At 44.9% G+C, this 27,208-nt stretch overlaps 1 protein-coding gene across 3 annotated transcripts in view; it reads left to right on the top strand.

The window, feature by feature from the left end:
* The window catches only part of LOC147464456 (guanine nucleotide-binding protein subunit beta-like), a 65,400-nt gene extending 43,197 nt beyond the window's left edge, over positions 1-22,203 (top strand). The window contains exons 3-7 of one of the 3 annotated variants that reach the window (XM_086515130.1): positions 20,280-20,698; positions 20,953-21,316; positions 21,468-21,581; positions 21,644-21,725; positions 21,886-22,203. In XM_086515130.1, coding sequence (XP_086371256.1) covers positions 20,280-20,698; positions 20,953-21,316; positions 21,468-21,581; positions 21,644-21,679 — 933 coding nt within the window. In that variant the 3' untranslated portion in view covers positions 21,680-21,725; positions 21,886-22,203. Of the gene's footprint in view, positions 1-20,279; positions 20,699-20,952; positions 21,317-21,467; positions 21,582-21,643 lie in introns of all 3 variants that reach the window. The other 2 variants (XM_086515110.1, XM_086515122.1) reach the window with 2 other exon arrangements.
* The last annotated feature ends 5,005 nt before the right edge of the window (positions 22,204-27,208 follow it).

The following is a 27,208-nucleotide window of genomic DNA, read 5'->3' as shown; positions in this document are numbered from 1 at the left end:
TTTACTTTTTCTGTCTTCTTTGCTCGAATCTGAAGAGCTAGAAGAACTGTCAGAAGAAGAAGAAGAAGAACTGGGTACTCCTTCAAATCGAACACGCTTCTTCTGTTTCTTTGCCTTATCAAAAGTTGACTGACGACCCAAATATCCTGGGAAGTCAATGCTTTTCATCTGCTTTTTGCTGTGCTTTTTGGATTTCTTTTTTGCGTCAAAAAGATGAGCAATCCGTGCATCAACCACCTCTTGTAATTCCTTCTCTGAATACTGTTTGTGATCAGAAAGTTTCTTGAAAGCGGGTTTTAGTGGTGGTGTAGGGGTTTTCTGTAACCGGCCGGTACTTTCAATCCAAAAAGGGCGGTAGACTTTAGACTTTAGACTGGCATCTCAGCCAACTGTTCTTGCATCTTAGGCACAGGTTGTGGAGACTGCATGTTCTCTGTCAAGTGTACAGGTGTTTTCATTGACTGTGCAGTATGAATCACCTGTGCTTGAGCCTTAACATGCTTTTGAATATGATCCAGTGACCCAACTTGTTGAGACGGAAGAGGAGGTTGTAGAAAGGCTAAAAACCTCGGGTTCTGCATTACTTGTGTGAACATAGCCACAGCAGTAGCCAACTGGGTCCTGAATATATCATCATCCATCTGTGGTGGTCTTGAAGACTCACCCACTTCATGTGTCTGTTGACCCTGTGAAGAGGAAACCTCTTCAGTCACATCATCTGGTCTGTTAGCCATAATTGCAATTCCCTGTGTCTGGTCTATGATCCCCTGTGTCTTCAAGCCCAACCTGACCAAGGCTCACTTCCATGGGAAAAAGTGATTTAATCCCGGTGATGGAACCATGTAACCGGCCTGTACTTTCAATCCAAAAAGGGCGGTAGACTTTAGACTTAAGCCTTATTTGCTTTCACCCATTTAATTTGTCGCCCACTTTACCTGTACATTCAAGACACAACAAAGGGGAGAGGGATATAGGCTGCTATATTGCACCTGTATGAGTAGACCGACACCAGATTGGCCCCTAACTTAGGCGCCCCTTTCGGTATTTCTTTATTGTTTAAAAGAGGGAATAAACGCTGTGGTTCCCTACAAGCTGCCCCGCACAAACTTGGCTGAATTTCAACTGTTCCGGCACGATTTCGATAGCATAACTGTACTAGGACCCTTCATAATCAGTATTCCCACGCATTGAATGACTTTCCCGACGCATACGGGCACTTTGCAAAACCTGGCGAGAATCTGCAGCACGCTGAATTCTCTGTTTTCAGCCCCGAAAATGCGCCAGATCACCTGTACAGCGGTCCCCTCGCGTCCCCGAACCTCCTGGGGGTATTAGGGACCGTTTAGGGCCAAAACCCTAAACCTGCAAAAATACACAGCAGGCTGTAATTTACTGTTTCGGGCTCCATTTCGCGTGCCGGTCGCATCCGTAGCAAGTCCTCGAGCTCCCGCACCTGTAGGGCTACTTGCCCTTTGAATCGGACGAGATTTCTGGCGTGAAACCTCTCCGAATTCACCTGTACCTGCGGGGGACTAGCCGCTAGCTAATCCAGTACTTGTGCAAGAGGCTCTTGCCTCGGCAATCGCGCATGAACCCACACAACTATACATTGGTCAATTGAAAAGCCCACTAGAGGGGCATAACATACTGCCATAGGGGAGAGAGAGGGCAGTGCGTAGCGTGTAGGGCATCACTCCTGGCACCGCACTGTGCATAAGAGGGAAAGTAAGCACTCCATAGCTCTTAACCTGTGACAAAATCTGAAAAATGAGCCTTCTTCCTCCTAAATTGAGCGCCACTTCTTGTTGCATGAGGAAAGTGCACCAGAAGGTGCCACTTGGCACATTTACAAGCATTTTCCCGTTTCGGGGTTGCCGCCTAAAAATCTCCCAACCGGTTGCCCAGTTGACTTCACGGCAGAGTAAGAAAATGTTCCCCTAGTCATACCGGAGGTAATGACGCGAACACATTTTAAGGTCCCAAAATAGCAGTTCCCTAAATTTTAGGAGATGCTGCCATTGTATCTTTCTAGGTCATCTGACCCCCTTTGTACACTATAGCCACACCCAAAACTGAAATGTAGCCTCTGTAGCAAAGGATTCCACTTTGGCTAGTCAATGACCCCACTTTGGCTAACCATAGTCTTTGTCCAACCTTAGTGCTCTTTGGCCCTCAGGCCTGGACTCCCTCTGGACAGTTCCACACTAGCTATGCAATACAGGGCAGTTAGATTTCCCAAGGGGTGTTTCCAAAAAGTGAAAGTAAATAAATAATAAGAAAGAAATCAACAAAAAGGATAGATAGTAGTCACACGCTGGTGACATTTTTTGCCACTGTTCATACACTTCCTGAAAAGAAGTCTCGCTCATATATTTTGCCAATTTCGGATCCTTCGCAAAACTGAGCATCATCTTCGTTGCATCGCCGATCAACTAGCGACGCTCCATCTCTCGCCGCTCCACTTGAGTAGACCGAGGCGGGCCATACTCTCTGCCGGAATCTTCGTTGTGATCCCTGCCCGCATCTCCAGATGCGAGGAAGTCGACTGATCCTTGCGTGAAGCCATACGTGCTGTGGAAGAAAATTGGGGATCGGATTTCCGTAGAAGAGAAATCGGCCGTGCTCTGATACCACTGTAACAGACTTGGACACTCCAAGTCAAGAATCAATCGCGACAGCACCAAATAACCACTTCAAAACTATTCACAGATCACAATAGATTTGCATTGGCCCGGCGGAGTTCCGTGCCTAGAGATATTGGCCCCAAAGACTGGCACCCCTTACGGTATTTCTTTTTGTATTAATCAATTCAAAGTACAAGAGAGTGGGTCGGGATTCACTCTGAGACTCTGCGTCCAGATACTCTGAGAAGTGAGGCCCTCACCACTAATTTAAAGGTTACAAGGGATGCCCAATGCCCATAAGCAGAGCCCCAAAAGCTTGAAAGCAAAAGCAAATTCTCTCTCTCTCTCCATGAGAGTTAAAATAAAGCAATTCAACTCTCTCTCTCATCCAAAATCCTTGCGTAGCAAAAAGCTAGGATTTGCATCGCTCATCATTTTTAATTAAAAAAAAAAAAAAAAGAGCCTCCGCGATTTCCGGAAATGAGTGTTTTGACAGAAATTAGGGTTTGTAGGAATTTTAGGGTTTTTGGCAGAAATTAGGGTTTTTGCTGTCCGCCACGTCATCACTTTGTGACAGAGTGTAGGGAGTAGTTAGCTGGCATGCCCTATGACTTGCACCACTGTACAAAGTCCTTCAAGGTAAACTCACCCCTTTGTCTGAGCGAATACATTTGACGTGCAAGTCCTCCTTTTCGACTATCATCTTCCAATTCCCAATGAAACTGAAAGCCTCCGATGTCCTGTGATGTCGTGTGATTTGATTGTCGATTGGTACATGTGCTAGACGTGTCTTCTTGGTACGTAGGTACTAACAGTCAGTGTCCGCTAAGACGGTTTATGGCCTTTGTCTGTTTTGCAGGAGTAATCAAGGGCGATTACAATGCTTTCAAGAGGGGGGGGTATGTCACAAAGTGATGACGTGGCTGTCCGCTCTGCAGAAAACCCTAACCCTAAAATAAAAAACCCTAATTTTGCTGAAACCCTAATCTTGAAATACTGAATGGCTGGCTGCAGCGTAAAACGCGGAAAGGCTGCCACGCGGAAAGCAGTATAGAATCCCATGATATGCGGCGGATTTTTCGGCAGCAGTAAAGCAGCGCAGCTTTTGGGCAAAATCAGCGTGGGAAAAAAGCTCTGCTTTATTTTCTACACATATTAAGAGAGAGAAAAGCCTTTTTGCTTTATTAAGCAAGAGATAAAGGGGAGAGCTTTTCTGCTTTATTTTAAAAGGACAGCTTTTTGGGCTTTTTGGGACTTGCTTTATTTTTACAAGCAAGAGAGAGAAAGAGCCTTTGCTTTATTTGGGCTTTTGATTTTCAGCTTTTGGGCTGTGCTTTTGGCATCCCTTGTACCTTTAAATAAGTTGGCAGGGCCTCTCACAACTCAGAGCATCTGGATGCAAAGTCTGCGTGTGAGCGCCTGCCCGCACTCTTGTACTTTAAACTCAGATTAATACAAAAAGAAATACCGAAAGGGGTGCCAGTCTTTGGGGCCAATATCTTTAGGCACGTAACTCCGCCGGGCTAGTGTCGAATAAATTGTGAACTGTGGACTGTTTTGAAGTGGTTATTTGGTGCTGTCGCGGTAGATTCTTGACTTGGAGTATCCAAGTCTGTTACAGAGGTGGTGAAGAAGAATTTTCCCTACCAGGAGGTTTTTCCAACCCTCCCCCTTCCGCATCTACGCCACGGTTTGCACCAAATCCTATGGAGGTCAAGTCGATGATGGATATGATGTTACAACAAGAGGCGCAACGCGCCACCTTTGATCGCGAGCGCGAGCAAGCGCGCTTGGCGGCCGAAGAAAGAAGGGTAGCCATGGAGCGTGAGCGTGAGCAAGCGCGCATGGCGGCCGAAGAAAGACAAGCGGCCTTGGAATTAGAACGTGGGACGCAAAGAGACCAACGCATGCAAGAGTTGGTCTTACAGGTTCTCACCTCGAAATCCGAGCCACTCAAGGACGTGGACGAATCACCAGGTATTCAAGAAGCGGATTCCAACAACCCCGTCACGAAGAAGTTGACATTTAGTAAGTACGACGATAAGATGGATGCTAATGTTATTCATTCTTGGTTGCATCAATTTAATGCTTATTTTGCGACAACTAAAAAGATAAGGAATAGCAAGGTGTTAACGGTAGCCATGTACCTTACCGGTGATGCCATTAATTGGTATCACGCATGGCAAGAGACACAGTTGACCGCGCACCTAGAGGAAGATGACGAAGACGTGCCCCTTTTCTTCAATTGGGCCGACTTCCAAGACAAGCTCAAGGCACGGTTTATGCCTCCTCAGTACCTAGCGCGGTTGAAAGAAGCGTGGTTGAAAGAAGACTGACGCAATCTCAAGCAGAATGGTATGCCAGTCATGTCTTTTTCTAACCGTGTTTTGCAGCTCGGCACCGAATTACGCAAATCGGATAATGAGCGCAAAGAGGCTTTCCTCTTTGGGTTGGACGAATATATCAAGTTTGATGTAGAAGTCTTCGACCCCATGGATCTCAACAAGGTGGTAGCAGTTGCTCTCTCCAAAGAGATGAAGGACAATAAGGGAAAGCCTAAGGAGAACAAGACTTCGCAAAGTACCTCTTAGACTTCTCAGAACGGTAAGAATGGTAACTCTTCGAACCAATCTTCATCTAGTCTCTCAAGAAAGAACTCACACAATGAATCTAAGGGTAAAGCTAACACAATTGCTAATCCTAAGCTCACCCTAGATGAAAAAGCAGCACAAAGGAATTTTAGGAGGATACATCACTTCAGAAGAACAAGGCATTTATTCTAAGGAAGGGCGATGTTATCATTGTCACATCAAGGGTCATATAAAGAAAACATGTCCTAAGATTGAATGTAGCGAATCTAAAGAATCCACAAAACCCACATCCTCTTTTAATGCCATAAATGAGAACACGAGTGTGACCCAAGTTTCTCATGATCCTCCCATTGATGAGTCCCTCATTAAATGTTATGGTCATGTGAAGGGTTAACATTTTGTCGTATTGTTTGATCTAGGCAGTATGCATGATGTGATAAGTGACTCTCTTGTTGAAAGAGCCTGCTTGGAGGTTAGCAAGACATCTCCTTTCGAGGTGTTGGGCGAATGGACTCTCTCATTACACGAGAGTGCCTTGATGTGTTATCCACGGTTCAACAGGTGTCCTTCCGCAGAAAATTTGTAGTATCTCCTCTTTCAGGATGTGATATGCTTCTTGGCATTCGATGGTTTCGTGAGCATAACCCTCTCATTGATTGGGCAACCAATACTTTCACTTTCAATGCCAAAAGTGACTCTCCCATTGTCATTCGTGGGGAGGGAGGAAGTTCATTCTTCATCTCTCATTTCTAATGTGCAGGCGAAGTTTGAAAAGAATCAGGAGAGAGAGACTCTCTCAGTCTTGTCTTCTCCAAAGCACGACACATATGTTTTGCATGATAAAGATGTGATTATTAACAATGATGATGATTTGCAGGATAAAGATGTGATTGCTCACAAGGATGATGGTTTAGTTGATGCTTTTTCTACTGCAACTAACCTCATTGCAGATTCGATCAATCACGAAGAATCGATCTTGGCTCTCGAGTCAAGATCTAAGGAAACCCCATTGGAAGTATTGTGTATGCTCATGATTAGTCAGTAAGCATTGTTCGAGTGTTCATTCGTGACGGTTTCCTGTATTTTAGTCACCGTCTTTATGTGTTCCCTTTTTATAGGCATGCCATATTGTACGATGATGTCACGAGTGTGACTATGGTAACAGTATTACATCTACTCCTAGTTGCAGATAACGTGAAGTGCCATGCCAAGGAGGACCCCTACGCTTGGATGGTCACACCCCTTCGCCCAAGAGACGCGCCTCTTCGCCAAAAGCCACACTCCTTCGACGATTGGTCACACCCCTTCGCTCTACGGGTGCAACTCTTCGCCCAATGGTTGCAGCTCTTCGCCAAAAGGATGTGTCTTTACGTCTAAAGTCACGTCTCTTCACGAGGAGACATGTCTTTTCATTTGTGTCTCTTCGTCTCCTATATAAGGAGCCTATTGTACTCAGTTTCAAGCAGTCATTCAATCAATCAAACACAAAGTCTTCTGAGTCTTGTTTCTGAGTTCAGCTCAAGTTTTTGAAGTCTTAATCATGAGTTTAAGTACTTAATTAAGGATTAGTACCTAGGATCCTTACAGTGGTATCAAAGCAAATTTTTTCCTGGGACCTGAAGGTTGTGAGCCTCTCACCCTCGCCGCTACCCTCTCCCCCCAACTCTCCCGGATTTACATGGAAGCAAAAGAAAGGTGGTGCACACACGCATACGCATATGAGGTAACCTAAACCTTCTTTCTCAATTCTGTAAGCAAAAAACAGAACACAGATGTGTGTGCGCGCGTGCACATACCCGTGGAAGGCGATGCTGGTCTTGCTGTTGCCCTTTCAGGGGATGTACCCTTTGGATTTTGCTTGCACCTGTTTGCGCAAATAGCCACATAGCGAGTAGGCGTGCCCCTTCGTGCTCGCACCCCTTCCTGACGGCGTGCCTCTTCGCTTGCTACCCATTGGCGCATGAAACGCTGGCTGAATCGCTGGGCTGAACCAGTCGCTGGCTGAATCGTTGCAACGCTTTGCTGGTGTTTTCTTTTATGTATCAAAGAACAGAAGCGCACCACTTTACAAGATTTCCCACAAAGGTGTTATTTCTAGTGGCCAGCCTCTACATTACAACTTCAATGTGAAACACTTTCCTACGTGCACCCTTCGTTACTATCTTTCGCTGGCTTTTTTACGCTGCAAATACTTTTACGATGGCAAGTATAGCAACGCTGGCCTTCATTAACTGGCCATAGTTTATTAAGTGGCCACCAAACAACTCATTGGGCGAACACTGAAACCGGCCCGTGGGGCGGTAGGCGTTGGCTTTCACCCGAAATTCTTTACTTTAAACACACACACAGAGCACTTCGCAAAGAGAACCTGCGACGGGAGTTAACACTTGAATACACACACGGCTCGGAAGCTAGAATGCTTCGAGCAGACGCCGACAACCTGTAGGCCCCAAAATTGGCGCGCCTTTCGGTATTTCTTTATTCTTTAGGAGGGTAAATTACAAGGTAAGGTCCTGGGAATCCTTCACGTGTATCCACCTAGATACCATTTGATTTGGCCAAATTTCGGCAGCATAACAGCCCCAAAACTTGCGCGAAACCAATTCCCCTGCTGGAACTCGCTTGCACTGTCGTATACCCTCTGATTCCTGTCCAAAAACAGTAAATTCAGCACGCTGTATTTACTGGTTTTTGCCCTGTTTTCAGCCCCAAACAGTCCCCTAACTGTCCTTTGCCAGTGGGGCACGATTCCCAATGATCCTGGCATCCGTATGGCTGAAAAACAGTGAATTTACAGCGCATACACAGCGCTGATTTTGCACCTGTAAGGTGAGGTTATGACCCTCACCAGTGCCTGCTTTGGAGCAGCAGTTAGCTACGCCTGTTCCTGCTCAAGGAGGCTCTTGCCTCAGCACAAAAGCATGAACCCACACAACTGTACATCAGTCAAATGAGTAGCCCTCTTGTGGGGCATCACATAACTGCACGTAGGGGAGAGAGAGAGCAGTGTGTAGTGTGCAGGGTATCACTCCTAGCACCACACTGTACATGAGAGGGAAAGGAAGCACTCCATAGCTCTTAACCTGTGACAGGTTGCAAATGAAGCCTCTCCCTTCTCTAAATTCAGCGCCAATTCTTCTGCAAGAGGAAAGTGCATGAAAAGTTGACACTTGGCGCATTTACAAGCATTTGCCCGTTTCAGGCTTGCCGCTTAAAAATATCCTGACCGGTTGCCCAGTTGACTTCGCGGCAGAGTTGTAAAATGTTCCCCTAGTCATACCGGAGGTAATGACGCGAACACATTTCACGGCCCAAAATAGCAGTTCCCTAAATTTTAGGAGATGTTTCCGTTGGGCTCCCACTGGTCTTCTGACCATCTATCCTCATTGGGACCGCATCCAAAAGTGCAATGTGGCCCAACTGTCGGATACTTTTTGTTGGTAGTCCCACCTTGACTTTACGCCTTAATTGAGTTCACTTCCTAGTATCCACCAACTTGCTAAGTGCGACGGGGGGACCTATATGATCTTGCTCTGAGCCTAGACATCCTCTTACCATACGAATTCCAGTGCCGACCACTTCCTGTCTGCGGGTGAATCTACCGTTCACATTGGCCATACAATGTCCGACCGTTTGCTACTTCAAAAAGAGGGTCTTAAACAAATAAAATAAACCCCATTGGAAAGAAAGCAACAACCAAGGTTAGCAGTTGCCACATCTCTGTGACATGGTTAATAACTGCCACGTCCTCGTGACATACCCCCCTCTTGAAATCGTAAACGTCCTCGATTGCATACCATAAATACATGCCACTGATGATCTTGTGCTATTAACACTCTTTTATCATCGCATGTATCCGCAAGAAAGGTCGTAACATACATAGATACAAATGACTTAATGAGGCCTTCATACTTTTGCCATTTCCATCTATGGCACTGAATTCATATGTACATTTGATGTACTAGCTCTATCATTACCCCTCCTTTGCACACGTTGGGTTGGGGCATAAGTAGGCTGTAACCCAAAGGCTTCAAGGTAAAGCTGCAATACATTTGGTGACTCTGACAGTTCATGCTCTTCCATCCACTTTGAATCCATAGGTGGATAGTTCTTGAACTTCACCAAATAGCGTCTTGCAACTTGTCCTTTCACTTTTCTGTCCTTATGTGCCAAAACTTGCTCATGTACCAGGATCTCATCAAGTTCCTCAACTTCTGGCTGATCCTCAACTGGCATATCTTCTGGCACATCACCCACGAAGGGTCTTAGAAGACTCACGTGAAACGCATTATGAATCTTCCACGCATCAGGCAGTTTCATCCTGTAAGCCACATCGCTGATCTTGTCAAGCACTTGAAAAGGCCCATAGTAACGCATGCTGAGCTTAGGAAACAGCGGTTCCTTGCCCTTCATCTTCTTTAACCTTGCCTTTTCGAACCTTAAAAGAACCCAATCACCAGGTGATAGTAGCAATTCACGACGGTGACGATCAGCAGCCTTTTTCTGTTTTGCCTGAGTCTTCTCTAAGGCAACTTTAATCTTCTTATACATCTCATCCATGTTCTCAACATATCGATCTGCCTCAAAGATCTTGTCCTTTGTGTGCAAAATGGGAGGAACCTTTTTGCCGCCTTCAACAATTTCAAAAGGTGCTTTGCCAGTAGACGAATGCACCGTATTATTGTACGCATACTCAAGCATAGGCAAATACTGTTCCCACTTGCCCTTATTATCTGACACATAGCATTTCAGCAGATCTAAGACAGTAGAATTAGCCTCTTCTGACTGTCCATCAGTTTGTGGATGAAACGAAGACGAGAACTTGAGCGTAGTACCCATGTTCTCAAACAATCCTCTCCAGAACAAACTGGTCATGCGAGGATCATGATCACTGATAATCGATTGTGGCATACCATGGTACTTAAACACATTGTACATGAACAAGCGTGCCATCTGATCAGATTTTATCTTCTTCCTGACAGGGATAAAATGGGCCTGCTTGCTGAACCTGCAAATAATGGTCCATATACCATCATTCCCTTTTGGCGTCCTTGGAAGATCAAAGATAAAGTCCATAGCAATGCTTTCCCATGGCTTATCCGGAATCGGCAATGGTTGTAACAACCCTGGTGCCTTTTGCCTGTCAAACTTGACCTTTTGGCAAACTATGCATGCTCGCACAAAGGCATCCACATCTCTCCTCAAGGTAGGCCAATAGAAGAATGTCTCTACCGCCTTAACTGTCGCATCAATGCCACGATGCCCTGCATACGGTGGGACATGACTCTCTTCCATGACCTTATGTCGCAGTGGCCTAGTGACACAAAGTCTGCCATGCATCATCATAAAACCATCTCTGAGGAGGTAGTGCTCGTGATGTTGCCCCTCTTGTAACTGTTCAAAGATCCTTGCAAAATCTTCATCAGCAGTATACTGTTCCTTCATGTCATCTAACTCATGATGATAAGGAATTGACACAGTTGAAATTTGTGGCTTTCTTGATAACGCATCAGCCACAACATTCTTCTTGCCTTCCACATGCATAATCTGGAAGTGAAACATTGAAAGAATGTTTGCCCATCGCATATGCTTTTCGGATAACTTTGACTGTGTCAAGAAGTATCGCAAGGTCTGATGATCTGTTTGGACAACAAAATCAGCACCTAAGAGGTAGTGCTTCCAACTAGAAAGCGCATGAATCACGGCCAAGAGTTCTTTCTCATAGACTTGCATAGTCCTCTCTGGCCCTTGCAAAATTCGGCTTTCATAAGCTACTACCCGTCCATCTTGCATTAGCACTGCTCCGATGCTACTGCCACACGCGTCACACTGGACCACAAATGACTTCCTAAGATCTGGCAAAACAATAACTGGATCTGAAGTCAACTTTTCCTTTAAGAGACTAAAAGCTGAAATTTCTTTTTGGGTCCATCTGAAAGTGACCTCTTTCTTTTGCAATGCGTGAAGAGGCGATGCTATCTCTGCAAAATTTCTGATAAACCTTCTATAGTAGGAACACAATCCCAAGAAACTTCTGACATCGTGCACAGTCTTCAAGTCTGGCCATGTCTTGATAGCTTCGACCTTTGCGGGATCCATTCTAACACCATCCTTTGAGACTATGTGGCCCAGAAAGTGGATCTCTTCGAGGAAGAATTCACTTTTCTTAGGATTGACAAGTAACCTGTGACTGCGCAGCTCTTCGAACACAATGGTCAAGTGACGCCTATGCTCCTCTTCATTCTTCGAATACACAATCATGTCATCGAAGAATGTTCCAACAAACTGTTGATGCGAGCGGAAAATCCGGTCCATCATTCTGTTGAACGTGGCAGGAGCATTTGTTAGCCCAAACGGCATCACTAGAAACTCATAAAGACCAAATGTCGTTCTAAACGCAGTCTTGTGCACATCCTCTGGGCTTATACGAATCTGATGGTACCCACTCTTAAGGTCTATCCTGCTGAAAATTGCAGCACCCTCTAAACGATCGAGAATATCATCAATGCGAGGAATAGGAAACCTATTCTTGATGGTATTCTTATTCAACGCACGGTAATCAATACACATGCGCCATGAGCCATCTTTCTTCTGCACTAGGAGCACTGGGGAGCAAAAGGGTGAAGAACTAGGCTGAATCAGCCCCTTCTCTAATAACTCCTCAACCTGGCCCATAATCTCTTTCTGTTGCGCCGCACTAACCCTGTAGGGAGGTCTATTTGGTGGGCTACACCCTGGCACCAAATCTATCCGATGGTCCTCAGGTCTCTCTGGCGGCAATTGCGACGGTAATGAATCAGAAAAACAGTCACTAAACTTTTGCAAAAATGCTGACCTTTCTTTATCTAACACAGATAAATTTGATTGATCATTATCTGAGACATCACGTGCAAAAATCAAGTACACAGAAAGATGATTCTTTATTACAGAAGTGATAGCAGAAGCAGATACAATAGGGACTGACTCTCCTTTAAGCTTTACATCCAAGATGTGAGTTTTGCCCCTATGCTGTATAGTGATCTTTTTGTTGTAGGCATCCAAGACTCCATGCACTCGGAACATCCACGGGATCCCCAACAAGGCGTCACAACCTTCCAGTGGCATGATGTAAAACTCTTCAGTGTCCACATACGACTGAATATGCAGACGCAGTTTTCCAATGATGGGAGTAACACACTCTGAGTGGCCAGGACATGCCAACCCTGCCTCTGCTGTGTACCCCATCTCTTCAGCTTTGATGCCGAGCTTCATAGCTAACTCTGGTGAGATAAAGTTGGCTTTGGCACCTGGATCAAAGAAGATGAGTGCCGTCTGATCCCTAACTTTACCCCATGCCCTGCATAACTCACTGGCATCTGTGCTGGGCCTGTCACCCACCATGTCTGGCACTAAACCTGCCGTGGGTTTTGGCTTCTTGCCTTTCTGGTCTTCTTTATCCTCTGAGTCAGCTGGCCTTTTCCTTTGTGGACAATTGATAGAAATATGACCAGGCTGCTCGCATATAAAGCATTTGTTCTCAGCCATTAGGACCTTCTTTTCCTCGAGCGACTTGCGCACAAAAGGCTTCCTTTTCTGTTTCTTTGCCTGCGCTCCAGAAGTCCCAGCTGAATCCTTGTCTTTGGTGGCCTGTTCTGACCCCTGTGACGCATCAGGAGCCGTTTTCACAAAGGGCTTCTTCGCTGAATTTTTCTTTTGCTGCCCTCCTTTATCACTGCTCGGAAATCCACTGTCCTCTCCTTTCAACAAGGCAAGACCAGTGTTCGCAACTTCCATAAGCTGAGTAAGGGTAGCCACTCTATTCTTTGTACAGTAATCGCGAAGCCCTTTAGGCAGCCCACAACAATACTTCTCTATCTGCTCTGTCAGTGGCACAAATCTGTAGGAGGTCACTGAGAGTAATGCTTTACAAAACCTCCTATTGTACTCCAGCAAGCTCTTGCACGAAGCTGCCGTAAGTTGGTGCCAATCTGTCAGGACATCGGCTTCAAATTCATTTGATAGCCAAGCAGATGCAAACATTTGCTTGAAGTAAACCCAAGTGGCGGGTGCCCGTCCTTGCATTAACAATGGCGTCCACCATGTAAGCGCATTGTCCTTTAAGAAAGTGGTAGCTTTCCTAACCTTCGAGGCCTCTGTAAAATTCCCTCCCGCATAAGCTGTATCAAACTGCTGGAGGAAAGTGAGTGCCTTTGTCTTGTCCTCGAAACCACTGAAGGTACTGAACTTTACTGCTGCACCACCTTCTTTATAAGCCTTCGGCTTCTCTAGTGCCCCCAAGTTGTCATACGGGATGGTCTGCAACATGGGCACTGTACTAGGCATGATCGGCACATGTTGGCCATTCACATTTTGCGTCAGAGATGCGATATCTGGCTGCTGTCCAGAAAAACCAGCCATGCCAAAATGACCCTGTGGCACCCCAAACTGGCCCTGGTTGCCGTGGAAACCTTGCTGCATGCCGATAGTACCATACATGGGGTTTGGCATGATGCCTTGCATACCCCCGAACACTGTTCCTGGCATGTACGGCTGACTTTCAGACGCATAACCAGCCATACTTTGGAACACAGATCCACCTCCGAAATACCCAGGATGTACCGTGGGTGGTGGAAAAACTGAGTGCATAGCCTGGTATCGAGCTCCCTGTCCATTCAAGACAGCATGCTGGCTCTGAAAGGTGGCGGGCTGAACTGGCATAACCTGTGGAATAGGCGTTCTAGCCACCTGTTCAAGCACGGGAGGAACCTGCTTTGGAGCCCCCGACTCCGCAACATGCGAGTGTTCCCTTTCCTCTTGCGCCTCATGAAGTACCTGGGCTTGAGCTTCAACAAGCTCCGTACGCGGCGTAGGTTGCCTATTTTGATGTTGCACTGGTGGCGCTTGCAAGAATTCCATAAACCTCGGATTCTGCACCAGCTGCGAAAAGACATTCACCGCGGCAACTAACTGAGTCTTAAACGCATCATCCTCAAGTTGCCCTGTCATAAAGCCCTGTACTACTGGAGGGACATTCACGTTGACAGTAGGTACAGACTGACGTGGCCGTGAGCTCTCGCCAATCTCAAAAACCATAGGAATCTCCTGCCTGTCCTTTGGAGAGGAACCCTCTTCCATAATTCCCTTCCCCTTGTCGGCCATAGTATAATCCCCGCGTTCTTGCACTGTGTGTCTTTACCCTGAACAATCCAGGCTCACTCTTTGAGGAAAAAGTGATTGATATCCCGGCAATGGAACCATGAAACCGGCCCGTGGGGCGGTAGGTGTTGGCTTTCACCCAAAATTCTTTACTTTAAACACACACACAGAGCACTTTGCAAAGAGAACCTGCGATGGGAGTTAACACTTGAATACACACACGGCTCGGAAGCTAGAATGCTCCGAGCAGACGCCGACAACGTGTAGGCCCCAAAATTGGTGCCCCTTTCGGTATTTCTTTATTCTTTAGGAGGGTAAATTACAAGGTAAGGTCTTGGGAATCCTTCACGTGTATCCACCTAGATACCATTTGATTTGGCCAAATTTCGGCAGCATAATAGCCCCAAAACTTGCGCGAAACCAATTCCCCTGCTGGAACTCGCTTGCACTGTCGTATACCCTCTGATTCCTGTCCAAAAACAGTAAATTCAGCACGCTGTATTTACTGGTTTTTGCCCTGTTTTCAGCCCCAAACAGTCCCCTAATTGTCCTTTGCCAGTGGGGCACGATTCCCAATGATCCTGGCGTCCGTATGGCTGAAAAACAGTTAATTTACAGCACATACACAGCGCTGATTTTGCACCTGTAAGGTGAGGTTATGACCCTCACCAGTGCCTGCTTTGGAGCAGCAGTTAGCTACCCCTGTTCCTGCTCAAGGAGGCTCTTGCCTCAGCACAAAAGCATGAACCCACACAACTGTACATCAGTCAAATGAGTAGCCCTCTTGTGGGGCATCACATAACTGCACGTAGGGGAGAGAGAGAGCAGTGTGTAGTGTGCAGGGCATCACTCCTAGCACCACACTGTACATGAGAGGGAAAGGAAGCACTCCATAGCTCTTAACCTGTGACAGGTTGCAAATGAAGCCTCTCCCTTCTCTAAATTCAGCGCCAATTCTTCTGCAAGAGGAAAGTGCATGAAAAGTTGACACTTGGCGCATTTACAAGCATTTGCCCGTTTCAGGCTTGCCGCTTAAAAATATCCTGACCGGTTGCCCAGTTGACTTCGCGGCAGAGTTGTAAAATGTTCCCCTAGTCATACCGGAGGTAATGACGCGAACACATTTCACGGCCCAAAATAGCAGTTCCCTAAATTTTAGGAGATGTTTCCGTTGGGCTCCCACTGGTCTTCTGACCATCTATCCTCATTGGGACCGCATCCAAAAGTGCAATGTGGCCCAACTGTCGGATACTTTTTGTTGGTAGTCCCACCTTGACTTTACGCCTTAATTGAGTTCACTTCCTAGTATCCACCAACTTGCTAAGTGCGACGGGGGGACCTATATGATCTTGCTCTGAGCCTAGACATCCTCTTACCATACGAATTCCAGTGCCGACCACTTCCCGTCTGCGGGTGAATCTACCGTTCACATTGGCCATACAATGTCCGACCGTTTGCTACTTAAAAAAGAGGGTCTTAAACAAATAAAATAAACCCCATTGGAAAGAAACCAACAACCAAGGTTAGCAGTTGCCACATCTCTGTGACATGGTTAATAACTGCCACGTCCTCGTGACAGACACCCTCCTGATGACGTGGCACTGATTTTTTTTAAAAAAAACCAAAGATCACCAATGAAATGGCAGCCCATCTACATATCTGCGCAAGCGTTCTCCTCCACGCATGCTGGCTCTTGGTCGCAGTTCTCACCCTTCTCATGGCAAGCAATGCTTTCGACATGCCTACACTTTACATCTCGTAGCTAGACAAGATACTTAAGAAAACGTTGCCGGAGAATCCTCTTCCTACACACGAAGTTACCATTACTCCCCATACACCGACTCCGGAACCAGACCCAGAGCCTTTCCCGGAACATGAACCTCTGTCAGAACAAGTACCCGTACTTGTTCCCGCATTGGCACTTGCAGCAGAGAGCCCTCTTTCAGAACCGGTTCCACAACACCCATTACTCGCTTCAGAGGCCAGCCCCATATAGCAGGAATACAGGTTGTATGTGACACATCGTCACGCCACAGTTCAATTATTCCCTCGAAGCAATCGGCATGGCTGAATCACAAGATGGCAAAGAACTCTATTCCACCTAAGGACCCGATAGTAGTTCTTAAAGAGCAGATGCCAGCACTTTCGACGAGCCTCGCATCACTTCACACTCGCTTGGAGCAGATGCAGGCGCAAACCTCTTCCCGGAGTCATATTACTACTTCTTGAACTACAAATGCTGCTTCTCCACCATCTTCTTTTGAAGCTTCAGTGGTCGACCAGAAAGAACCACTCACATATAAGCCTTTGGAACCGAAATTTTCTCACCCAAAGCATGGTTTCTCAGAGACAACTAGACACAAAGTACCTTCGTGTGAGCAACAAAAGTCTGAGCATGAATATTCTTGGAAATGTTACAGTACTAAGCAACCAAATTCTTATTCGAATCATCAGCAACAAAAGCATCATTATGAAGCTTCCAACGGATGATCAGCGATATCAAGATGGGCTTACTTAGTGGCACATATATCCGACCCTAGTTGAGTACTCGGTTGTGAATGCTGCGACGCAGGACAAGTTCCCTCTCGCGAGCTATGCCCTACATTTAAATCTTTCTTGTCTGATGGTGGTAAAATTGAAGATTTGTTGCTTCTTTCCTTGTGCAAGAGAATCCTTGAGAGGTCTAAGAGGCAACAACTCCCTCGACCTCCCCCTTCTCAATTGGAAGCCTTAATACCTGTTGAGAAAGCTGAAGATTCAGACGATTGTGGTTCTTGTGTGACATTGGACAAGCACATAAACCCTTCTATGGCCGTGATCCAGGCAGAAAAAGTTGCCTCATCACCGCCCTTGCAGAATAAAGTCTTTGTCTCTGAACAGATACCAAATGCTATGGTGAATGATAATTCTTCAAACTGTAGACTCTAATCCTTACCTTCAGCGGTGCAAAGGATAAAGCAGATACAGACTCTTGAAGTACGACTTTAGTCGCTACAAATGAATCTTTGGACACAACTTGTTCTATTGATAAACCTTTACAAATGGATATATCTCCAAACACTACTCTGTCTTAGTCTACGACATCCCTTCAGGAGGATTTTATTGTTCCAGACAAACCAATGGAATACCTTACAGATTTCCAACGAGTGGTCATCACTTAACAGAAAACTCAAGTCAGTTTACCAATAATTTCACTCGAAGCAGATACAGATTCAATCTTTTATTGCACAAAGCTCGAAGTTACAAATGACTTTGACAAAGACACTTATCAAGTTGCATATATGATTAGTTTTTAGTTTGGCAAAATAGTCATGGTCAATAACAGTGCCATGACATGGGACTTAACAGAAAGAGCTTTGGATTCAGAAGCATTACAGAAATATATTTTCTTCTTTCGGAGTTTTCTTCAACTACCCTGGGTTTTATTTAAAGAGGGAGGAAATGTCACGATTGTGACTATGTTAACAGCATTACATCTACTCCTAGTTGCAAATACGTGAAGTGCCATGCCAAGGAGGACCCCTACTCTTGGATGGTCACACCCCTTCGCCCAAGAGACGTGCCTCTTTGCCAAAAGCCACACTCTTCGACGACTGGTCACACCCCTTCGCAAGTTCGCTCTACGGGTGCGACTCTTCGCCCAATGGTTGCAACTCTTTGCCGAAAGGATGTGTCTTTACGTCTAAAGTCATGTCTCTTCACCAGGAGACTTGTCTTTTCATTTGTGTCTCTTCGTCTCCTATATAAGGAGCCTATTGTACTCAGTTTCAAGCAGTCATTGAATCAATGAAACACAAGAGTCTTCTGAGTCTTGTTTTCGAGTTCAGTTCAAGTTTCTTAAGTCTTAATCATGAGTTTAAGTACTTAATTAAGGATTAGTACCTAGAATCCTTACAATGAACACGATTCACTCATGAATGTATGCGGATTACTCATGAAAAGATGAAATGTTTGCATTCAAGGAATTCACATTCCATGTCTCTTCCTTGGCATGACACAATATCCGAAAGAGCATAAGAAGGATTGAGCATCAAGTATCGGCATTTCCATTGTGATTTGCCACAGTTGATAGATTTAGATCAGAAAGACAAGTTTCGATTCCAATTTTTACGTGTGTTTGATGAACGGTTTGGCACTCCGTCTCTTTGTTCATCTACATTACTTGCACAGTCTTTAAAGAAGACTAGAATTTTTCCAGTCACTTTCCATGGAATGGGTATGCTCATGTTTTTGTGTTGGAAGTGGTTTCAGGAATTTTCCTCCTCGGAGATTCTTGAAGAAGGTAGATCTACGACTATAGCCGAAGTTGGAGCTTGGACGCAGCCGCAAATGACTTTGTGTCACTTTCGGCGCCGCCCAAAGAAGCAAGCGTTGCAGACCTTTATGAAGTTCAAGTATCGCACAACCCACATATCAGAGTGGGCCGGCGAAGAGTCCTTCCCAGGATTCCAAATGCTGTTGGCGATCTCCCTCGATGCCATACAGTTCGGTAGCAGTACCTCACTTTAAAAAAAAGGGGATGTCACGTGCACATCTAACCCTATGTGCATGTGGATAAGCTACTTCATGACAAGAGGTCAGTAAGCTTAGGAAGTGTTTTGGCACCTTTGTGAGTCTGTTCGCAGACTGTGCATGTCTAGACACTTAGAGTAGTTTCATTTCCTTTGGTTGCACACAACATGATCATCAACATTACCATCAGAATCCATCAGGAGCATTTTACAGTGCACAGAACCTATTTTCCCTATTTTAGGCATTTTTCACTTATTATTGTTAAGTGACTTTGTTGGGAAACAGGGTAGGGCAATTTCGCTAAGTTAATATATAAGGAAACTGGTAGTCACTCAGTAGAGGCAAAAGAAGAAAGGAGAGCACATGCAACCACTTGCAGCAGGCTCCCTAACCTCCCTTCTCAAGCAAGAACCCCAGCAAACATTGGCGTTTTTCAGCAGCTAAACCCAACGTTTTCCAGCAGATGAACCCAGCGTTTTTCAGCATCCATTCCAGCGTTTTGGAGCAGCCCATCACAACGTTCCTCAGCCTGCGACAACAGCGTTTTGAGCCTCAGCAAAACCAGCGTTTTTAGCAGGTGAAATCAGTGTTTTTCAGCAGTCCAATCCAGCGTTTTCAGCCTATAAAGAACAACGTTTTCTAGCCCTAAAACCAGCGTTTTCAGCCAACCGCGCCCCGTCGTCTCCGACCTAGAACCTCAATGCCTCATAGCATCAAGAACGTGCATCAACACCTTGTATCAGATTTGTGCAATCAATAACATAGACTTCTCTCGCCACCAAGAGAGGGGCCCTTGGAGGAGGGTTTAACAACTTTTCTGGTGTCGTATTCTTCTCTCTATCTCTCAGTCTTAGTACCTTCATGCACAGTGTTTACCCACTTTGTTTGTGATCATTTGCACTCTCTCACTAAAGGAACGGGAGGCTCTCCCTTTCGTAAGTAAAAGGAACCCTTGACCACAATTCGGAGCACTCATCTTGAGCAGAGTTCAACATTCACATCCGCTGCATCTTACAGAGGGTTGGTAGGGAAGTCTGTAGAACAACATTACAAGTGTGTGCATCTCTAAGTGGAATGCCAGCAAATAAGTACACAATTTTGCTATGTTGCTACATGCTATTGTCTTCCCAAGTACTTCATACTAATTTTGCCTGCGTTTAATTGAAAGAGCGAGAAGGCACCTTTTTTTTTGTGTGTGTTCAGTTTGGGTTGGGGGGAGAGGCTGGTGGCAATCTTTCAAATGTTTTTGTGGAATGCCACGTAGGAACGTAGTCATAGATTTTTTGTATGTTGCTGCATTCTGTTGATCTTGACAAGCTCTGCATCTACCTTTGGGCTCTTAGCACTTTCTTGCCTACACTTGTCTGCTACAAGAACATGAAGTCCTTCTGAACTACACAAAGTAAATTGTTGTCAGGTGTATGCACTGGATTGGTCGCAAGAAAGGGATCGAATTGTAAGTGCTTCACAGGACGGACATTTAATTGTCTGGAATCCATTGACAAGTCAAAAGACACATGCCATAAAACTAGCTTCTTCTTGGGTAATAACTTGTGCGTTTTCATCTGATGGGGTAGCTGTTGCAAGTGGCGGCTTGGATAGTATCTGTTCTGTCTATGTGCTGAACACCCAGCAAGAGCAGCCCATATCTGACCCTAAAACTCTTCATGGACATAAAGGTTACATTTCCTGCTGCAAGTTTGTACCTAAACGTGATGCTCAGATTTTAACAAGCTCTGGTGATGGAACTTGTGCACTATGGGAGGTGGAAAGCTGTCAAAAAGTTTCTGTTTTTGGTGGGGATTCTTCTTGCGGACATAGCGCAGATGTTGTAAGGTAATACTTGTATGTATACCAAGAATCGTTTCCCATCTGTTATATATTAAATATATAATACAGTCAATATTGATTCCTTTCCTTTTCTCTTTTGTCTTATGCTTGTGGCGTTGTATGAGTCTGAAGCTCAGGAATTCAGTGTTTGCACTGTCTTGTCCTGCATGTGAATGACAGTAGCGATTGCTTTTTCTCTATGCATGCGCAGCTGCGATCCAAAGCAAAGTAGGGGTTGACATTGACTTTTGAGTTTGCAGTTTGTCAGTTAACACAAAAGAACCACATATTTTTGTATCTGGTTCTTGTGATCGGACTGCAAAGTTATGGGACATGCGCACTGCCAGCAGAGCAACACAGACTTTTCAAGGTCATGGAGGGGATGTCAACACAGTCCAGTTTCTTCCAGATGGTCTTTGCTTTGGAACTGGGTCTGATGACAGTACATGCAAAATATTTGATACACGAACAGGCCATCAGCTACAACAATACAAAGACTCTCACTTGTCCAGTGAAGGTGCCAAAGTCAATTCGATTGCCTTCTCAATCTCAGGCCGCTTTCTCCTTGCGGCCTACTCAAATGCAGACTCAGACTGCTATATTTGGGATACTTTAACTGCTGAGGTGAGTTACCTCTTTCTCACAAGGTTCAATGATCAATCTCAGTAGGTTAAGGATGATTGATCATATTACTTTTCGGTTCCTTTATTCTTGTTCAAACTGGACAATGTTGTAGCTATGAATGGATACAACTTCTCATCTGTGATTCTTGCAGAAGGTGGGAAATTTGAAGGATTCACCCAATCCGCATACGATGCCTGTGAGCTGCATAGGTTTAGCCTCTGACGGAAGTGCAGTCTGCACAGCAAGCTGGGACCGAACCCTGAAGGTCAGATTCCTTTTTTTGGCATACTTCAGCTTCTATCATGCTAAAATCTTAGTTTGTTGCAGGTTTGGGCTTCTAATGGTGAGAGGGAGAGGAATTAGCCCACAGCTTCACATTTCTTTACATATTTCTTTTCTTCAAGAAAGGGTGTGTCTTGTTTGTAATTTTACAAGCGTATTGTGAGCTTTCTTACCTTAGTCATGAAAGATTTAGATTCTAAAAGGGCCTTAACTCTTTCTCTTGGTGTATAAGCACTGTACTTATACCTTGTCCCTATACACTGAAGTCAATACTCCGCTGCTTACAGGAGACACAAGGAGTTCAACATGATGGTTTAAGGGTCACAATAACTCTTCCTTTGGCTTACAAGCCTGTGTATTACAAGAAATTTTCCTTGCGTAAATCTTAGTGCCCCCTCATTTTTATGTATCAATCTTTTTGGGGTAGGGTATCGGTTACCTGAAAATGACCAAGCTTGTGTATGAGGGGTGTTTGGGTGTGCTGGTATTTTATCAGAAGCCGGGACGATCAAGGCAATTGACAAAGAGACAACTTTGCATGCTGTAAGCTACCCATTTACATGACTGTATTATAAATCCTTGCTCCGTGAGCGCTTTTTGTCAAATGATTGTGTCAGGGGGTGATTGTAATTAATGTTCAGTGCATTATAAAGTGTGTTAGAAGAAGAAGCCTTTTCACATATAGTCTAATATTCATTAAGATTCTTGCAAGAATACAGTTGTCTTTATGGGGAACCTTTAAGTTGTGCAAGGAGTGTATACATTTGCAATGGTGTTTGGTCTCAAGCAAGAGGAGTTTGCTTAGTTTGGAGACTGATGGTAAGTTTACATGGAGGTAGATTTGGACTCATCTGCGGGGAACGTCCTCGAACGGACAGGCGTTCCGGCAGGTTGCGTCATACCGGAACAGGGCGACTGGAACGGCCGGGAACATCTAGAACAGCCGGAACAGGCAACGGTCAGGCAGACTGGCCGAACGGTCGGATTCAGGTCAACTGTCATAATTCCGGCCAACAGTTAAAAAACGGATTTTTTGGACGTTGTTTTTTTTTCCAAAGTGGGCAAGGGCCTATATAATGCAACCCCCCTCACCCCTTTCCTTCACAACATACAAGTGAATGCACCATTGCATTGTTCGACACTTCTAGCCTCTACCCTATCAAGCTCTAGCCTCTCTCTCTCTCTCTCTCTCTCTCTCTCTCTCTCTCTCTCTCTCTCTCTCTCGTCTTTACAATTAGAATCGACCTTGATTGAAGGTGTCTGATAAAGAACCTTGTCTGAGTTATAGTCTTCATCTGATTACTTTGTATACTTGGTGAAGCAATTTTTGTATGTGATTCATATACATGGGTAGGCCTAGAGGTTTTATAATATGTAAGGATCATCTCTCTTGTCATCGATGGCGGATGCTAAGTGTTTAGATTTCAGAAGCCTGTTATTTATATCTTTCTCTAGTAGTATGCGTTCGAGAAAAAAGCAGGTTCTAACACTTCATTAAAGAGAAGGCTCAAACGGGTTGGGGTGTTATTGTTGTGACAATCTATTTGAAGAGAAGGCTCAAACAGGTTGGGGTGTCTTCAACTTTAAATATACATTCCAAGGAAAAGTGATTTGCAAGTTCTCATATGGGATGGTGGATCCAGAGGAAGTCCCTCATCGCCACATTGGACTTCATTAAGCATGAACCATTAAGTATACACGATCAACATTATCTGCTTTGTGTAGAGGTATTGGAGCTTTTGGCAGTTTTGCAAATTATTGAAGTTAATTATATTATAAATTGTCTATTAGCCATTGTGAGTCATTTAGAAACATTTATCCGTACAGAACATTTTTGGAGATGCCTTTGATGGCCTCTAGAGACGTATCCTTGATTTCAAGGCAACAAGTGATATTTTTAAGGTCAGAGAAAGGATATGACAAGAAAGCATGATTCACGTGATTGAAAGAGGTAACAGCTATTAGGCAAGATTGAATGTGTTTTGGCATGCTATATTGAAATTGACAAATTGAGACAAATATATACATTGCACTAATGGAAGAGGTGGAAAGTATGGAATATATACAGCGAAAGCTACGGTTTTATTGAAGCTAATATCATTGCAAATATCTTCGTCGCGCTTATAGCTTTTCTAGGCACCTCTCTCTTTTACATTCCATCAACCCCCTTGAGTTGCCCAAGTTGCGTCCATAGGGCTGCATTGCAGCTTCCTACTGCTGTGTGTGTATTTGTGTGAGGACCTATTTGATAGTCTTCCCATTAACGATAATTTGACCATTATAGAATACAGTTCTCTGGCCCTCTTTGTGGACTTGAAGGACTCATAAAATTCATGACCGTCTATGCTCTATTTGCATCCGTGTAAGATCATCATCGAGGAAGATGGGGTAGTTGGCTGAAGTGCTTAATTTCACTCTCTTCAGCATGAAAGAGGACCTCTCTATCTCACTCCCAAATCTTTAGGATAAGAGCCATCTTCTTGGTTGTCTTTGCTGGCTCTCCAAACTTTGCTAAAGGAGAGGGGTAGCTTTTCCTTGTAGCCGAGCTTTTGGTGTAGGAGCTTCCTATCCACTTTGGGAGTGGAGATGGCCTTCTCACTCGGTGGGTTGTCTCAGGGATGATGATGATCAAATTACTGACTTGTACTTTGGTTCCTTTTTTCTTGTTCAAACTGCCCAATGTTATAGCTACGAAAAGGACTGGATATCTCATCTGTGCGTCTTGCAAAAGGTGGTAAATATGAAGGTTTTCCCCCGATCTACACATGATGCCTCTGATTAGTATTTGGAAAAAGTGTGTCCCACCTTAGCCTTGAGCCAGCTGATAGATCAAAATAGCCGATTGAGGAGGGATATCAGGAAATTGAATTTTCCTGAATGGTGCCAGGACCGAAGTCTAAGGCTCATATTTCTCGCTCTGTCACACTTCTGCACTCTTCCATCACACTAACATTGCAATTGGATGACAAATTTGGGTTTCCAATGGATGGAGAGAGAGAGAATGGATGGAGAGAGAGAGAGAGAGAGAGAGAGAGAGAGAGTTTTTTAACGTCCTATGAAACTATCTCAAGAGAAGAAGAAGAAGAAGAAGAAGAGAGTTTTAACGTCCTAGGAAACTATCTCAAGAGACCTTAAAGATCTAGATGACAAGGAGTTGAACGCAAGACCTGTTATTCAAGAGGGAAATGGCATAAGCAATCTACCACACTTGGGTGATAGAAAGGTTATACCATTTTCCCCTTTTTATTAGAGAGAGAGAGAGAGAGAGAGAGATATTTTACCGTCGTCGGAACAATTTTTAAAAAAAGATCTATCCAACAATTGTTGAACTCAAGACTTGTTTTTCAAGACGGAATTGGGATAACCAATCTACCAAAGTTTGGGCGATAAAAAGAGAGCTCAAGTTTCTGTTTGCACAATTTTGCTGCCAGCTGCAATCATTGCCACTACATCTTTTCAAGCCAAGGAGGAGAGACATGATTGTCCCTGGCCACGATCGCTTCCTTACAGCGTTCTCTGTATCCTCCATCATCCTCCCCTGCCCTGCGCTCCACCCCATTGAATCTACGAATCTCACGCACCGCAGAGACACAATCGTCAACGTTCAGACTATGCCCCTGCCAACGACCATGATACTGATCCAAATGATAAAGCTCGTTTGCTGGGGCGTCATAAAAGAGGTGCACAATCCGGAATCATGTGTGCGCGGGTGAGTTGGTTAGCCTGCCTCGAGATCTATCCGAGCAGTCGATCCCCCTACCACCTACCCCCTTATTAAATGTTGTGTGTCACTTAGTCACGAGGCGGGCACGTTTTTTGTGAACGAATTTTGCCGGTTGGTCAAGCAGCAACAGCAACTTGCAGCGCCGGACCGAGTCTCCACCCCGCCCCCGCCCCCACACACATACAGGCATGTATAAATTAACGCGTTGTAGCCCCTCGCTCTCGAATTCCCCTCATACAAGCCTTCAACGTAATGGCCGCCGGGTAAGCTCCATCCGCCTGCATTTGAGCGTGATTTTCTGGTTCAATTTGGCGCTATTGGTGCATCATGCCCTCGACCATCATGCGATAATCTTGTCATTTCATGCTGGATTTATATAACGAATCCGCGTATTCTTCAAAACCTGCATCGTTGTTTGATGTGAGCTGTGCAGGCGTGACAAAATGATCTTCTTGTCTCACACTGGCAAACAGCCCCAGCAGATGGATTTCATGAGGGAACTCAACCGACCTCTTCATGACCACATTGGCTGCCTCACATTCTTTGACGAGTCCAGCGAGAGCCTCCGTCATGGTGAAAGATATGAGGCATGTCCTCGATAAGAATTTGTCATCTCCATATCTCTTATGTTCGCTCCATTGATAACATGATCTTGTCTGCTTTGTTGTCAACTTACACACGATCATTGCCCCCCCAACAAACACACACACACACACACACACACACACACACACACACACATTTCATTATAGTAATTACAAAAGTCTTTCTCCATTTCCCTTAAGGTAACATCCACTACTTGGGTTAGGAGATTCAATTTGTGGCCGGGCTTAGTTTTAATGTGATGGCTACGATCGCGATTGCATAGGGTTTTGTGTGTGGACTTGTGAATCGTGGATCCCCTCACCACCCCACATTAAATTTGTGTGTTACTTAGTCATGAGGGGGTTTGGGGCTAAATGGTCTTAGAACCCCAAGGAGTGGCTATGAAATGCGTTCGATGGGTCTGGATTTACTTTTTATGTCTGAGTTTATTTTTGCATGAAGTGGTTTATTGAAATGTGGTCCATAATGGACCATGAACCACATGCAGTTGAACTTTTGGTTAGGGCATTGGGCCTCCAACCCTAAGGTCTTGAGTTTGAGACCCACATCATGAGGGGGTGGGTCAACATCGTCAAGTTTTGTCGACCATCTGCACACCTGTCCACCATCGATTCCACCTTTTGGGGTTCATTGAAGACCTATGGGAGATAGTGTTATGGGTGGAGTAGGGGGTTCTCTTGTGACTAAATAGAAGAAGATGAGGATCTTTGTAAATACATGATGTGGGTGCCCTATATTAACCTCATTGTCAGCATTTCCTAGTCCTACCATGGAGTTTTTTAATTTGTTGCACACAACGAGGTTAGTAATACTGCGTCAATCAATCCCGTGATTGAGCATCCTTGCACACACACATGAGCATAAAGAAAGAGAGCCTGGCATAGTGGCACACTCTCGTTTTAGAACGTACCAAAGAACATTTGAGGACCCCCACCAATCCTACCAACATTATTCAATACATATAAGGTAAACTGGCCCAAAGATAACGCTTGAAAACTAGGGAGCATCGTTTATACTGTGTAGATAGTCATTCAAGATTGTGCCTCAATTTTCTGCTTTGCAATACCATATATACAAGTTCCAAAAAGAGAGATCACGCAACCAGGGCGATGACGGGGAAAGAGCAACCAGGGCGATGATGACTGGCAAAAGTATTATGGCAGGAAAGACCCAGTAATGTTGCATGGTTGAACCTCGGCGGGAAGGGTTGAAGAGAAGCATGTGTCCAACTGACCTAACGTGGCAATTGTGTGAAGCAAGGAGTAGTGCCATACTTGGCA

Source organism: Adiantum capillus-veneris, chromosome 1 (assembly GCF_014529385.1).
Source record: "Adiantum capillus-veneris isolate H3 chromosome 1, ASM1452938v2, whole genome shotgun sequence".
NCBI lineage: Eukaryota > Viridiplantae > Streptophyta > Polypodiopsida > Polypodiales > Pteridaceae > Adiantum > Adiantum capillus-veneris.
The sequence above is the reverse complement of the archived record's forward strand: the minus strand, read 5'-3'. Positions and strand labels throughout refer to the sequence as shown.